Source organism: Marmota flaviventris, chromosome 2, assembly GCF_047511675.1.
Source record: "Marmota flaviventris isolate mMarFla1 chromosome 2, mMarFla1.hap1, whole genome shotgun sequence".
NCBI classification, from domain to species: Eukaryota; Metazoa; Chordata; class Mammalia; order Rodentia; family Sciuridae; genus Marmota; species Marmota flaviventris.
Window position 1 is genome coordinate 92,006,549 of NC_092499.1, and position 15,251 is coordinate 92,021,799.

Genomic DNA, 15,251 nt, shown 5'->3' on the forward strand with positions numbered 1-15,251 from the left:
CCTTTGAAATTTCAGTGTAAGCCTCCATGACCCCCTAACTCCAGCATCCAGTGTCCCTGCAGAACCAGCACCAGATCTGCTGTCAGCTTGTGCAGTAGCTGAGCTCTCTGGGATCATGCCAATGGCCTCTGAGTGCCTGGATGAAATAACTTTCTAGGCACCTCCTATGGAGACAGGGCACCTCCATGATCTCAAAAGAATTTTCACTTCTACCTTCTTGAGCCTACAGTGAATGTGGTTTTATAGATTCCTGAGGTGCACTTAAGGCACCTTTCCTATTGTCTCTGCCTAGTACTTCGCATCTCTTTAGTATCTGTGATCTCTTTTAACAATCACATCTTCATTTGCCTCAGCTTTATGAGCATTTTTCTGGCCAAACTGCAAGTTTTTAAAAACTTTTAGTTGTTTTTTCTTCATAATTCTCAGAGTAAACCTGGTTAAAAGCTGCTGGCAGTATCCATAACACTTCCTGAATGTTATGCTGCCTTGAAATTTTCTCTACCAGATTAATTAGCCCATTACTTTTAAATTCAGCCTCATACAAAGTCTCAAAACATGGGTAAAATGTAGACAAGTTCTTTGCCAGAATGTAACACAAGTGGCCTCTTGTAATTCAATTCTCTTTGAAACCTTATGAGCACAGTACATATTACTATTTGCATTCTGGGTGATAACAAAATTTAAGGCTTCTCCAGCCTGTTTTTTCAAACATTTGCAAATTCCTTCTGCAAATCATTTCCAAAGGATTCTGAATCACATGGTTAGGTTAGTCATAGCAATGACCCCACTCCTAGTACTAGTTTCTGTTTTAGTCAGCTTTTGTATTGCTGTGACCAAAATACCTGACAAGAACAACTTAGAGAAGGGAGAGAGACAGACAGTCACAGGCAGCCACAGGGAAGATGAGCCCTTTCCAAGGCATGCACCCAGGTACTCACCTCTTCCTGACATACCCCACCTACCTATAGTTACCACCCAGTTACTTCATTCAAAGTAGATAGACTGAGTAGGTTACAGGTTTTATAGTCCTATCATTTCATCTTTGAACATTCCTGCCTTAAAAGAGGAGTTTTGTGGGGAGTGTATCTCATGTCCGTACCATAATAATGTGTTTCAAAATATTCCTTCTTCTTCTGTTTATTTGGAATGACTTAAGGAAAATTAGTATTAGCTCCTTAAATGTTTGTTAGAATTCAGCAGAGAAACCATCTGCTCTCAGGGAGGCTTTTTATTCATTATTTAATTTTGTAACTTATTATTGATTGGCATGTTCAAGTTTTCTATTCCTTCATGATTTGGTCTTAGTAAGGTATATATGTCCAGGAATTTATCCATTTTTTTCTAAGTTATCAAATTTTTTGACATACAGTTGTTTATAATACTAATGATCTGTGGTGTCAGTTGTAATGCTTTCCTAATTCTTTGAATTTTTCCAAGTTGAAAGCTTGATTCCTTTATTTTTAACCTTTATTTCATAAGAAATACATATAAAACTTTAAATATTTCTCTGAATGTATCCCACAAGTTTTTGGCATGTGGAACTTCCATTATCATTGTGTTCTAAATAATTTTTTTTTTTGGTAGTTGTAGATGAACAGTGTGCCTTCCCTTGTTATTTTATTTTTTTAAATGTGGTACTGAGGATCTAATTCAGTGCCTCAAAATGTGCTAGGCAAGTGCTTTGCCACTGAGCTACAGTCCAGTCCCTGTTCTAAATAATTCTTTATTTTCTTTGTAACCAAGGAATTTATTTCTTCTAAATTCTTGCAGTATAGTGGAGAACATAGTCTACATATTCTTCCTTTGTGCAGTTTCCTTTAGGGACTAATACAGAGATTCTGGCTTTTGTTGTTGCTGTCATTTTGCAGTATTGTGGTATTCATGTATTCTAGGCAAGCACTCTACCATAGACCTTTTTTTTATATTGAGACAGGGTCTCACTAAGTTGCCCATGTTGGTGTTGAACTTGAAATCCTCCTGCCTCAACCTCCCAAGTAGTTAGGATTATAGGCATGCAAAAACTGGCTTTTTTGTTTTTAATTATTGTGCATGTGTGCCGCAGTCTGGCTGGGCACAAAATAACCGAGCCGCCACGAGGCACTTGTAGGTTCAAACAGGAATTCCTTTATTGCCCGAACTCCTGCGCGAACGCCACCCACGAGGCCCTTCCAGGAACACCACACACCAACCGGAACTCCCTCCACCGGAACTTCACCAACTAACTCGAACTCTCCAGGAATCCCCGGAAAGCTCAACCGGAACTCACTCCGGGAGAACTCAAAAGTAGTGGCGCCCGAGGCAGCAGGAGCCGCCCTATTCCAGAGCTGCCCTATTGCCAGACAGCAGGGTTCTATATACAACTGAATACACAGCCTGTTTCAATCCAGCATCATCCAGTCACAGCAATTATACACAGCTTAACTTAATTATCATCATCTTAATGGCTCACTGGTGTCACCTCTCAACCATTCCTTCTGGCAAAATGCCAGGGGCCATTCCAACTGTGGCTCTCAACACATGTGCCCAGAGAATATATAATCTGTGTTTAGAATTCTAAGAATGTTCTAGTTAATAATTTTGAGGTTATATGTTAGTTATGTGCATATATACAATGTATGTATTTTTCCTTTTATCACATGGTGACCTGCCACGACATGCAACTAAATCAGTCAGGGTCACTCCAGGTGAATTGGGTTGGCACTGAATAATCACAGAGACACAGAAAGTACCTTTTTCTTGGTGTCCAGTGATGGCTCCTCGGCCCTAGTTTGCCGCAGTCTGGCTGGGCACAATTCAGGAGCCACTTGTCAAAAGAAACTAACTTTATTTTTAGAACCACACACGCCAAACAAAACAGCTCCTCAGGAAAAACCTTCAGAGCCCAACTGCCACCACCGGCTTCCCACAAGCCTCTCCACCTCCCCCACTCCTCCTGCTCTTGAGGCGGATTGGCTGGGTCACGTGGGCGGAGCCAAAAAAAAGTCCCCCAATGAGCAGCTCTGTGGTCTGAAAGGGCGGGGAAACAGCCCAATGAGCATCACTGCAGAGGAGCCAATCAGTTGGCAGCTAGAAGTTGCTGGGGCAGCTGTGAGCCAATCATCAGCTGGCATCTGGAAGTTTGCTGGGGCCCCTTCGGCTGTGGCTCTCAACACTAGTTCCCGCAAGAGATGCAGACAAAAGGGAGAGAGAGCACACCTGAGACCATCCTATTTATTTAAGGGGAAGACATTCAACCCAAATAAGGCAAGGGATTGGGTTTCAGGGGGTTGCTTGGTGATGTCTTGTGGTCAACAGATTGACTGACATTGCTCAGATGCTCATGGCTCACACACATAGCCCATGGCTGGCTCGTGACAGTGTCCTGTGTCACCTGTGATAATATCATTCATATTGTTAAGATCACTCACTGTCCAGCTTTCTTTTGGACTTATTTACATGATAGCTTCTTCCATCCTTTATTTTCAACCTTTGTGTGTACTTATATCCTATTCTTCCTATACTTCGGGTCCCCAGTAACTACTCTACTCTGTGTTAAGTTAGGTTGCATTTTTTTAAAGTTTATAAAAATGAAATTACACAGTATGCACTCTTTGGAGGAGAAAATAATCTTTTACTAAATATATTATTTTGAGATGAATCCAATTTGCATTTATCAGTAGTTGATTCCTTTTTTCTGCTTAGTAGTTTTCCTTTTTTTCTACCAAAATGTTTATCAGTCTTTGATAGAAATTTGGGTAGTTCCCTCATTGTAATTTGCATTTCCCTAATGACTAATGATGTCAAATATTTTTCATCCACTTTTTGCCCATTTTGTGTTGACTTTTTATTTTCTTACTGTTGAATTTTGAGAGCTTTTTTGTATTCTGAATATAAGTCCTGTGGCAGATATGTGACTTATTTTCTCACTGCCTGTGACTTCTCTTTTCATTCCATTAACGGTCTCCTTCAAAGAGCAGAAATTGTTAATTTTGATGAAGCCCAGCTTATCTTTTTTTTTTTAATGGATGTTTTTAGTGTTGTATCTAAGAAATCTTTGCCTAACCAAGGTCACAGATTTTTCCCTCTATTTTCTCTCTTCAATTTTATAGTTTTCAGCTTTATATTTAAGTCTGTGATCATTTTGAGTTAATTTCTCTATATGGTGTGAGGTATGGATCATTTAAAAAATTTTTTGCATGTGGCTATATAATTATTTAAACAACTTGGTTCTTTTTGTTTTCTTTTTATATATTTACATTGCCATTGTCCTTATCTCTTTAAGCATGTTTATCATGAGTATTTTAAATTCTTGGCTCAGGTTCCAAGTCAGGTTTCCCAGGAAACAGATTCTAAGATTAGGATTTAGTTGGAATAAGTGAGTGAAGCAGAATTAATCAGAGGGAGAAGATACTTTGTGATGCAGTTCCAATAGGAGCCTTGGGTGATCATATTGCAGAGCTCTGAAACTAGGATGGCCTTCAGAAATGTCCAAAGGGCTAAGGGGCTAAGCTACTATACCCCTGAATCTGCCAGTTTTGGGATGTGGGCTGCCTTTAGCAAGGGAGAAGAGGATCTTTGGGTAAGGAAGCTCCCTTTAGCCAAGTACCGTCCCTGAACTGCTGACAAACAGGCAAGACTCCCAGCACCTGTGGGTAACAAGTATCTGAGCATGCAGAGGGGTTCTGGATGGCACCCTGAAACGACCACACAGCCTGTTTTAAAACTAATGCTTCACATGGGCAAAGTTGTCTGGACTGTTGTACCTTTTATTCTACCCATGTCTGTCTTGGCCTGTGAGCTTCTATTTGCCTTTGTCTAGTAATATGTACTGGAGAAGGGTCAAAGGCCAATTCCTAATCTTGTCAGTTCCAGTAAGTCAGAGATAGAGGAGGGTGGACCATTAGTGGTCCAAGGGTGGTAAATCCCAGCACCCTAAACCACTGTTGGTCACTTCACTGGACAAATCCTATAGTAGTGACTTTACCTTTCACGATGGTTATATACTTCATTTCTGTCTATTATTCATCAACTTTACTGAATTCTCTTACTAATTCTAATGGTCTGTATTATCAGTTCTCTTGTACTTTCTATGCAGATAGTGATAGCATCTGTTAATAGTTACAGTTTGGCTTTTCACACATATACAGACATGCACACACACACACCTTTTTCCCCTTACTGCACTGGCAAAGTCTTTAGTACAGTTAAGTGACTTTAAATGAATTTCTTCTAATGCTTCACCATTGAGAAGTAGTTGCTGTGAGTTTTTGATATATACTCTTTATCAGAATAAAGATGTTTCCTCTCCCTTCCTTTTTTTAAATTATGAACAAATATAAAATTTTATCAAGTGCTTTAGCTGAATCTATTAAGGTAATTGGTAATATGGTTTTTTTCCTTCCTTTAAACCTCAATTTAGTAATGTTCATAGTTTGAAATTTTATTTTTTGTGACAGATTTCACATAATAATATTCAACATTTCAATTCCCCCCAGCCCTTTTTAATTTTTAGCTTGAGACAAATTGCCCAAGCTGTCCTTGAACTCTTGATCATCCTGCCACTGCCTCCCAAATAGCTGGGATTACAAGCACAACATTGTAGCCATTTTTAAGTCAGTGGTTTTTACTATATTCACAAATGTTACATGACTGTTATCAAAAATTTCAGAACATTTCCATCTTCATGGGTTTTTTAAACTGTTAAACTGAATTTGGTTATGTATATATTCTTTTATCAATTCATGGCAGAACTTGTACAAAACCATTTCTTATAGGAATTTTCATTGTAATGAACATTTGTCCCTGTTTTGTTGGTTTTTTTCATAGCATCTCTGGAAGCTGATGGTAGAGGAGTCAGATCTGCTGGGTCAGCTGAAGGTAATAACAGCTATTCTTTTCATTCTCAACATAATGCTGGTGGGCAGTGGCTTACATTCTTTGACCTCTCCTGGGGGCACTGATTGCCTGTACCCAGACTGGCACAGTGGACTCATTTGCTCTTTCTCAAGTGAGCAAAAAGTACCTTGTGTTACAAATCTACTGTAGCACAAAGATTTGGGAGTTTACTTGCTTCTGGTTTTAGTATGTTGCCATTGCATAAACGAAATAAAACATAAGCCATCATCCTACTAGGAGAAACTGCTCTGAATGCTTCTTCAAAATGCCTATGTCTTTCAGACTGATAAGATTGGAAATATATTGTGTAATTTCCTCAGGATAATGAGGCCCTCCTGATCCTGCTTTACTGAATTGTAAATTGAAATTCTTTCCTCAGATCATTAAAGACTTTTACCTTCTGGGACGAGGAGAACTCTTTCAGGCCTTCATTGACACAGCTCAACACATGTTAAAAACACCACCCACTGCAGTAACTGAGCATGGTAATTGCCCTGTGACCCTGAGAATACCAGCATACTGAAGTTACAGGGTATTTCTTGGCTGCTACTGATGCTTTTAGGCCTGCTCCATATACAAGCAGCCTGGTGAGTTACCAGAGCAGTGCTTTCAAAAATGGGACTTTCAGGTAGGCTTCACCCTGAGATCATTAGGAACAGCACCTTGGCCCTGTGACCCTACCTGGAGGAGTTGGTACAGGCCTTCAAACCAGGTATTTCATCTCATCAGAAAAAAAAAAAAAAAAACATATATGGCATATTGGGACTTATTGCCACTTAGAGTATTACATTAGAACTGTTTTATTTTAACCTGAGCTCACCTAGTTAGAAAAGGGGGATTTATTTGCTATTATATCTAAAACTCTAATGGAACAGTGGTACAACTGGGCCTCACAACATCTGAAATTAGGGACTTGGATACTATCAGAATTCTCTCTCACTGTATTTTGTCTTTGTCTGTTATGTACTCTGACTTTCTAGGGCCATCAAGAACATGCTTCCCAGTGTCCTCTACTGAAGAAACCAAATCTGGTCTCTCAATAGCAAGTTAAAGAATTTCAGGGGAAGGGTTTTGCTTGGCTCAACCCAAATCAAATGCCTATTCCTGAATCACTTGAAGAGGTTAGACACTAGTTCAGCAGCATCCACCCCTAGATCAATTAATGACTGTTCCCATTTAGACCACATGAAGAGAGCTAAATAGGAATCAGAGCCCCCCCCCCCCCCAAAAAAAAAAAATAAAGGTAGAATAATAATACAGATGATTATTTCAGGATGATTTATTTTTTATGATTATTTTTCTAGTCAGTAAAACAATAGATATCCACTATACTTATATAGTACATTTTTGGTTGCAAATATCAGAAAATCCAATTCAAACTCATGTAAGAAAAAAAGGGAAAAAGAATTATTGATTTTTATAACTGAAAAACTTAGAGGTGTGATGGCTTTAGGCAAAATGCTCCAATGGCTTATGTGATTCCTTTAACTTGGTCTCTTTCCATCTTCACCTCTGCCTTTCTTCTTGGACAGACCTGTTTTGAATGGTAGACTCTAGTCAAGTTTTTACATCCTACTAAGTCTCTGTTATTCTGACCAGAGCTATACTCTTTAAGGGTCTCAGTACAGCCTCTGGATTGGCCTGAATTGAGTCATGTTATACCCCTAAACAAAATGTAGCTGTATAGAGTTTTACATTCCATCTGCTCATGCCTGGCTTGCCTGCCATCCTAGAATCAGGTATTTCCAAGCTCACTGGAACCACAAGAACTATGTTGGGCAGGCATGATACTCTCAGGATGCTGTCACCAACAAGAAGAAAAGGAGAAATGAATGCTGGTCAGGCAAAGGAACACATGTCTGCTGCATCCTGCTGTTAGCTTTCCTGTCAACCCATGTGTTATTTCTTGCAGATGTGAACGTGGCCTTTCAACAGTCAGCACACAAGGTGTTGTTGGATGATGACAACCTTCTTCCTCTGTTGCACTTGACAATCGAGTATCATGGAAAGGAGCACAAAGGTTTGCCGTTCTTTTCTGCTTCCTTTCTGGTCCTCCTGGTCACCATCCATTTTCCCATCCCTGCTTCTATCTACCTCCACAGAAACATATAATTTTGGACCTTAGAAACCATCTAGTCTCTCTCCCTTTCTCTCCCCCCACTCGTCTCTGTTTAATGTTAATCTTTTCCTCACTATGGAAATGGTAGGAGACCCTCAATGTTACACAAAATTACATATAAGAGGTTGTGAGGGGAAAGGGGGGGGGGACAAGGGAGAGAATTGAACAACAGCAGATGAGGTAGAGAGGGAAGATGGGAGGGGAGGGGAGGGAGGATAGTAGGGGATAGGAAAGGTAGCAGAATACAACAGTCACTAATATGCCATTATGTAAAAATGTGAGAGTGTAACCGATGTGATTCGGGAGTTCATAACCCACTTGAGTCAAATGTATGAAAGATGATATATCATGAGCTTTGTAATGTTTTGAACAACCAATTAAAAAAAAAAAGAGTACAGACTGAATTAAAGCACGTTATATTTCATGCATTTATAATTATGTCAAAATGAATCATAATGAGAATATGAAAATGGTTAATAACAATTGTATTCACGTATTTTTATGTATGCAAAGTTGTAAGTGGAGGGGAAAATTGCCTTAACTGTTTAAATAGATCTATTTCCCCACATTTATTGTAAAATAATCAAAGTAGGAAAAGAGGATATGTCTGATCTATTACTGTGACAATAGATAGCTCCAAAATTCATGTAAAAATTTAATGAATTCTTTCTAATTTTAAGACATTCTTCTTAATTGCTAGAAATATGGCAGTGCTAGAAAGAGTCCCCAACTCATGGATCCTACATTAGTGTTGGAAAGAAGTGTATTAAACTCTTCGTTCTGGCATCTTCAATTTCAGCTGTTAGCTTTTCTTTCTAATGCCCTTTTCCAGTCAAGTTCAAATGGAGGAGCTAAGGCAGCTGGAGTGCATGTGTTCTTTGCAGGTCTACTACAGTTCAGCACAATCCTCTATACCTACTTTTGAGGACAATTTTGAATATTAATAAAACAATGTCTATGGGATGATCTCTATGTAAATGCAATAAATTATAATTTATTGCTTCTCCTATGTTACATGATATAAGATATTCAACTAGATCTGTGCTATTAATAAAAAAGTAAAACATTAAAAAAAAAGAAACCATCTAGTCCAGTACCCGTTTTTTTTTTTCATTTTTAAAAATTTGTTCTAATTAGTTATATACAACAGAATGCGTTTTGATTCATTGTACACAAATGGAACACGCATTTTCATTTCTCTGGTTGTACACTAAGTAGAGTTGAACCACATGTGCAGTCACACGTGTACCTAGGGTAATGCCGTTCATCTCATCCCACCATCTTTCCTGTCCCCACGCCCCCTCCCCTTCCCTCTTTCCCCTTTGCCCAAAGTTCATCCATTCTCCCCATGCTCCCTCCCCCCATTAGGGATCAGCATCCACTTATCAGACAGAACATTTGGCCTTTGATATTTTGGGATTGGCTTATTTTGCTTAGCATGATATTCTCCTTCTCTGACTCCATCCATTTACCTGAAAATGTCATAATTTTATTCTCTTTTAATGCTGAGTAATATTCCATTGTGCATATGTACCACAGTTTCTTTATCCATTCATCTATTGAAGGACATCTAGATTGGCTCCACAGTTTAGCTATTGTGAATTGAGATGCCATAAATATTGAGGTGGCTATGTCACTATAGTATGCTGATTTTTAAGTCCTCTGGGTATAGTCTGAGGAGTGGGATGGCTGGGTCAAATGGTGGTTCCATTCCATGTTTTCTAAGGAATACGCATACTGCTTTCCAGAGTGGGTGCACCAATTTGCAGTGCCACCAGCAATATGAATATAGTACCCAAATTTTTTACAGGAGAAAAAAAAAGTCCAGAAGTCTAGTGAGATGCCCAGGATGTATTTTTTGTAGTTTGTTTGTTTTTGGTAATGCTGCTGGAATGGTGTCTATTTATTTACTTCCAGCCTCCAGACTATAACATTGAAAAAAGAATCCAAAAGACCCTTCAAGAGAACCTCACATAGCAATTTCCTTGCCCTCTACCTTTGTGTCCCTTGTGCTGTCACACTGCAGACACCAGTGAATACTCATTCCATGAATGTTATTCACCTTGTTGAATCTGACTCTGGATTAACCAATTTGTCTTTTTTTATTTTTTTCATTTCTTCTCCTGATCATTAATTAATTAGCAGATGCTACTCAGGCAAGAGAAGCACCTTCTCGGGAAACTTCCCCCCGGGAAGCCCCTGCATCTGGCTGGGCGGCCCTTGGTCTTTCCTACAAAGTACAATGGCCTCTACACATTCTCTTCACCCCAGCTGTCCTGGAAAAGTGAGTATTTTGGAGTTTGTTAGAGGTAAATTTTATCCACCTTGTTTCCTAGGAAAGAAATTAGCATGTATAGAATTGATGGACCAAGACAGCTACTTTTTTGTTTGTTTTGTTTTAACAGTCTACAAATCAGAAATTGCAAACTCATGTCTTCAGAGACAAGACAGTTTCACATTAATAAGTGAGGCTACAGACATGACACCGTAGGGAATGGTGGGAACTGGAATGAATGGGAAGGGGATATATATACTTATAAACATAATTTTTTTTAAAAGCTTGCAAAATAACAAGCAGTTTATAGGCTGCCAGTTGTAACCTCAGGAGAATGAGGTGTGCAGTACCACACTAAGAGTCTGGACCTTAGTGATTCCATCAGACTTGATGAGTTTCCTCCCTAACATTTATAATATTTTTTCGTTGCTATACTTGAGAAAGCCCAAGTGTTTGCTATGGATTTTAGCTTCTAGGGAGATCACTTCCTTTTACATCCAGAGAAAGGCAACAGGGACACCCTTCTGGGGGCGTGAAATAAAGGTGGTATGAGACTTTGTAAGGCCAGCCTTGTCTATATCATGAGAGCCTGCCCAGTGCTGTTGCAGGACCTCATATCCCCAAACCAGAGGAACCAGAGCTGTAGGGAAAGGGAGGAAATTGTCATGCTCATGAGGCTAGAGGAATAGAGAAAAGGAAAAATAATAAGCAAATGGGGCCATCTCTTCTTTAAACCCCTTTTTTTCCATCCTCCCAGTTCTGTACAGCCTCTGTCTACTTGTTTTAGAGTAGGCATCACTTATGCAATGACAGCCTTGATGTAAGCTAGACAAGTTCTAGGGAGAAGATTCTACAGCAGGTTCAGAGCCCAGCAAGCTGCAGGGACCTTGTCCAGAGAGCCTCCAAAGCTCCATAGCCCGCAGCATCCCACAGGCCCGTAGTCCACTTCCTCCTCACTTGATATGTTATTAACTCTTGAAGAAATCTAGTTTGGAAGTTTTGTTTTTGAACTTTTTATTATGAAAATTTCTAACTATCAACAAAAGTATAGACTATAACACAAGTCTCCATCCTCATTATCCAGTTTCAGTAACCACCAGCATTAAGATGCTTCCTTCAACTTTCCCTCCCCTGTGTTGTGCTACAGCCTTTAGAGCAAATCCCAGATATGCTATTTCGCTTGGCTCCTGTGCAGTTCAAAAAGGGATGTTTTCAACAGACCTACAGTGCCAGTATCACACTCAAGAAAACTAACAATAATCTCTATAACCTAATCCAGTCTGTAATGCAATTTACTTTTATCTAAAAAGTGTCTATATTGTTAGATGTGTTCAAATCATGTCCAGAGATGGTCTACTATTTCAGTACGTCTCTTCCATTTGAAGTATATCAAAAAATTTTTAAACTTAGTGGAATTAGACTGTCTTCTGCAAACCTGCCTGTGAACAAGTAAATCTCTAACTCTACCAAAAACTAGCTGTTCTTCTCTTGGGTTTTCTCAGTACAGGGTCTCAGCAGTAAGCATTTAGCCCCTCAGCTTGTTGGAGGCAGGGGTCTGCTAACAAATTCTTTTTGGTACATGCAAGACCCTCCTACCTGCCTGCCTTCCCACACACATCATCATCACATCACTTCCTAGCATAAAAACTAGAACATTGATGATTATTGTTCATCTACTTACATGGTCCTTCCCCGTCCTGTCAAGGTGACTATTATTAATATAAACCCCGATGTACAGTTTTGTAATATCAAACTATATTCCCTCATATTTTTTTTGCTTTCATTTTTTTTAAGAGAGAGTGAGAGAAGGGAGAGAGAGAGAATTTTAATATTTATTTTTTAGTTATTGGCAGACACATCTTTGTTTTGTATGTGGTGCTGAGGATCGAACCCGGGCCACACGCATGCCAGGCGAGCGCGCTACCGCTTGAGCCACATCCCCAGCCCCTGCTTTCATTTGTTTTAAGAGTTACTTAAAAGGTCATATGTGATCTTTTGCAGTTTACCTATTTCATTCAGAATCATATTGCTAAGAGTCATTTTGTTGTGTTATACAGCTATACAGTTCATATTCATTCATTTTGACTGCTGTGTAAGATTTCATTGTATAAAGAAGCCACAGTGTCTTTGTTCACATCTCTAGCCATTCTTTCCTACCTGCCTTTTGGGGGAGAGGTGGATAGCAGAGTCTGTGTCTGTCCCGTAGACGGGCATGGGGGTTTGTTTCTTGAATAGCCTGATATTTCTGTCCTAGGTACAATGTTGTTTTTAAGTATTTACTGAGTGTGCGCCGGGTCCAAGCTGAACTGCAGCACTGCTGGGCCCTACAAATGCAGCGTAAACACCTCAAGTCCAACCAGACTGATGCAGTCAAGTGGCGCCTAAGAAATCACATGGCCTTCTTGGTAGATAATCTTCAATACTATCTCCAGGTGTGTTCTGGGGATTAGTAGAAGGAAGGGGTGTGAAAAGAAATCTAGAAGGTTGGCAGGAGACAGAGGAATTCTGTTTGGCAAAGTGCTTAGAGTTGGAAAAAGATCAGGGGTTTTATCACTAGGCACGAGTCTTGAGGGCATTTTAGAGAAAATTGGAAATACACAGATAAAGGGGAATAAGGAATTAGGATCTTTATCAGCAAGCATTAATTGTTTACTTGTCCTAGTGTTTGCTAGAACTTCTGGAATTCTCTAGAATTAAGTCAGTCAGTGGAGGGGATGTGTTGGGGCAGTGGAGAGTGGTCTAAGACATTGAGGGTGGTTAAGAATTACACAGATAACTTCCTACAGGGCTGGGCAGTATCAGGGTGTCTTTGGTTAGCCTGAACATGGCTTTGTTAGAGGAAAGATGAGTGGGGACAATGAATTTGTTTCTTCCTGTCAAGCATAGGACAGAATGAAATAAGGTGCTTAGAATGTGCAAGGTGCTAAAAATTGTGTAACTGTCTATCAGGTAGATGTGTTGGAGTCTCAGTTCTCACAGCTGCTTCATCAAATCAATTCTACTCGAGACTTTGAAAGCATCCGATTGGCTCACGACCACTTCCTAAGCAATTTGCTGGCTCAGTCCTTTATCTTATTGAAACCTGTAAGTAAGGCTGGTTGGTTTTCTTAGACTGCACTGACTGTTCTTTTAGATACTCTGCATTGACAGGATATAAAATTATCATTAAATACTTGTTCAACTCCATTTAAAAACTTATAAAGCAAAACCAAAAGAGAATGTTAACAGGGAATTTAAATGTGTTTGAATTTCTGAAATGTGTATCATAGGATATGGTGAACAGCTATAGATAAAAGAATTATATATTTAACCTTTAGAAGGAGTTAAAGAAACTAAAAAATCCTTCTGACACTATAGAAAAACCAACAAAAAGAGATCATTTTCTTAGAAATCTGTTGGACCAGGATCGACCAGTTGTTTTAAAGTTGTATATATCTGTAAGTACACATATGTCTCCTTTGTGACATTTTTTTTCATCTTGGCTGTACATTTAATCATCTGGGACCTTTTAAAAAATCTAGGATCTAGAGCACTTTAATTAGAGTTCCTAGAGAGGGGTCCAGATTTTTTTTGAAAGCTCACAGCTGATTTAATTCTAGGATTTAAAAAAAAAATAATAACCTCTTGTAGTTTCTAGCACAATGGTGACTCCTTTAACTGTGATGGGAGCTGGTTGAGTGTACCACAGTACCAGTGCTATAGACTTCTTTTTGTTCTAGTATTTGGGATTTGAACTTTTGCAACACCAAGGAAAAATGAGTTATGTATATGCTACTCCAGAGGATTCCATGAATTGAAAACAACCAAAACCACTGTTAGATAGACCCTGTTCATGCATGGCCTGGGTGCATCCTTGTGGAAAAGCAGACTATTAGAGCAAGTCATCATCATTAAATATTTATTGAGTGCTTACTATATGCAAGGCACTGGGAATACAAAGAGGTATAAGTCATGGCTCTGCCCTTAAGGAGCTCACAATCTAGTTGGAGAAACAAAACATATATTCATACAAAGATTGATAACAACACAAGTGGCCTGAACAATTGCCAAGTGAACAGTACAGATAATACAGCAGAGAAGTGAAAGCTCACTAAAGGCTACAATGGGGAAGAAGCACTTCACTGAGTGTGGGGCTTAAACTGATGTTACAGAGAAGAGTATCCCAGATACCAGGAACACCACAGCTCACAGGTAGGAACACACTGTTTCTAAGAAATTATGATTAATGTGGATAGAGTTAAAGTTTTGTGCAGGGTGGATTAAGAGAATAATGCAGGCAAGGTATGATTCTGTTTTGCACATGTTGCATTTGAGGGGCTAGCATCCTTGCAAGTGGTTTTGTCTGTCCTGAGGTCAGATATGGGAGGTCAACTGTTAGACCATTTTCCCAAATCTTTTCACTTCACAGATGCATCTTCCTTTTTTCCTAATGCTAACTCGCTTTCCTGGGTAGGTGTTTCACTGCCTGAATGAAATCTTAGATCTCTGTCACAGTTTTTGTTCACTGGTCAGTCAGAACCTGGGCCCTCTAGATGAGCGTGGAGCTGCCCAGCTGAGCATTCTCGTGAAGGTGAGTCTGCTTCGCCATTGGAAGTGTACAGCCCTATCCAAAGGACAGTGGTGGTCTTGCCCAAGGAAAATTCATGATCTCTCCTCCAAGTCAATAAAGCATTTCCCCAATACATATACACAGAAATAACAAGATACAAAGATTAAAATGTTGGTATCAGTTGATTTTGAAGTAGATGATTAAAATGCCACCTCACAGTGTTCAAAAATAGTTCAGCCCTGAAGAATGTACTCAGCCCACCTAATGTGCATTGGCATTGTGCTTTCTCACATCCTACATCCTTACTTCCTTGAGCTAATCTCCTGTCTCACTGAGATTATAATTATCTGCCTATAACAAAAAAAGAAAAAGAAAAGTTCTCCCAACTCCTGTACATGATAGAATTATATTCACTTGAAACCGGCTGCTAAATT

At 39.4% G+C, this 15,251-nt stretch overlaps 1 protein-coding gene across 3 annotated transcripts in view; it reads left to right on the plus strand.

Moving 5' to 3' along the window:
* Tubgcp4 (tubulin gamma complex component 4) overlaps nt 1-15,251 on the plus strand; it is a 42,869-nt gene that overhangs the window by 25,661 nt on the left and 1,957 nt on the right. Inside the window, exons 10-16 of one of the 3 annotated variants that reach the window (XM_027925155.2) lie at nt 5,806-5,856; nt 6,254-6,359; nt 7,787-7,894; nt 10,136-10,277; nt 12,523-12,700; nt 13,218-13,352; nt 14,722-14,838. In XM_027925155.2, coding sequence (XP_027780956.1) covers nt 5,806-5,856; nt 6,254-6,359; nt 7,787-7,894; nt 10,136-10,277; nt 12,523-12,700; nt 13,218-13,352; nt 14,722-14,838 — 837 coding nt within the window. The remainder of the gene's footprint in view (nt 1-5,805; nt 5,857-6,253; nt 6,360-7,786; nt 7,895-10,135; nt 10,278-12,522; nt 12,701-13,217; nt 13,353-14,721; nt 14,839-15,251) is intronic. The other 2 variants (XM_027925159.2, XM_027925163.2) reach the window with 2 other exon arrangements.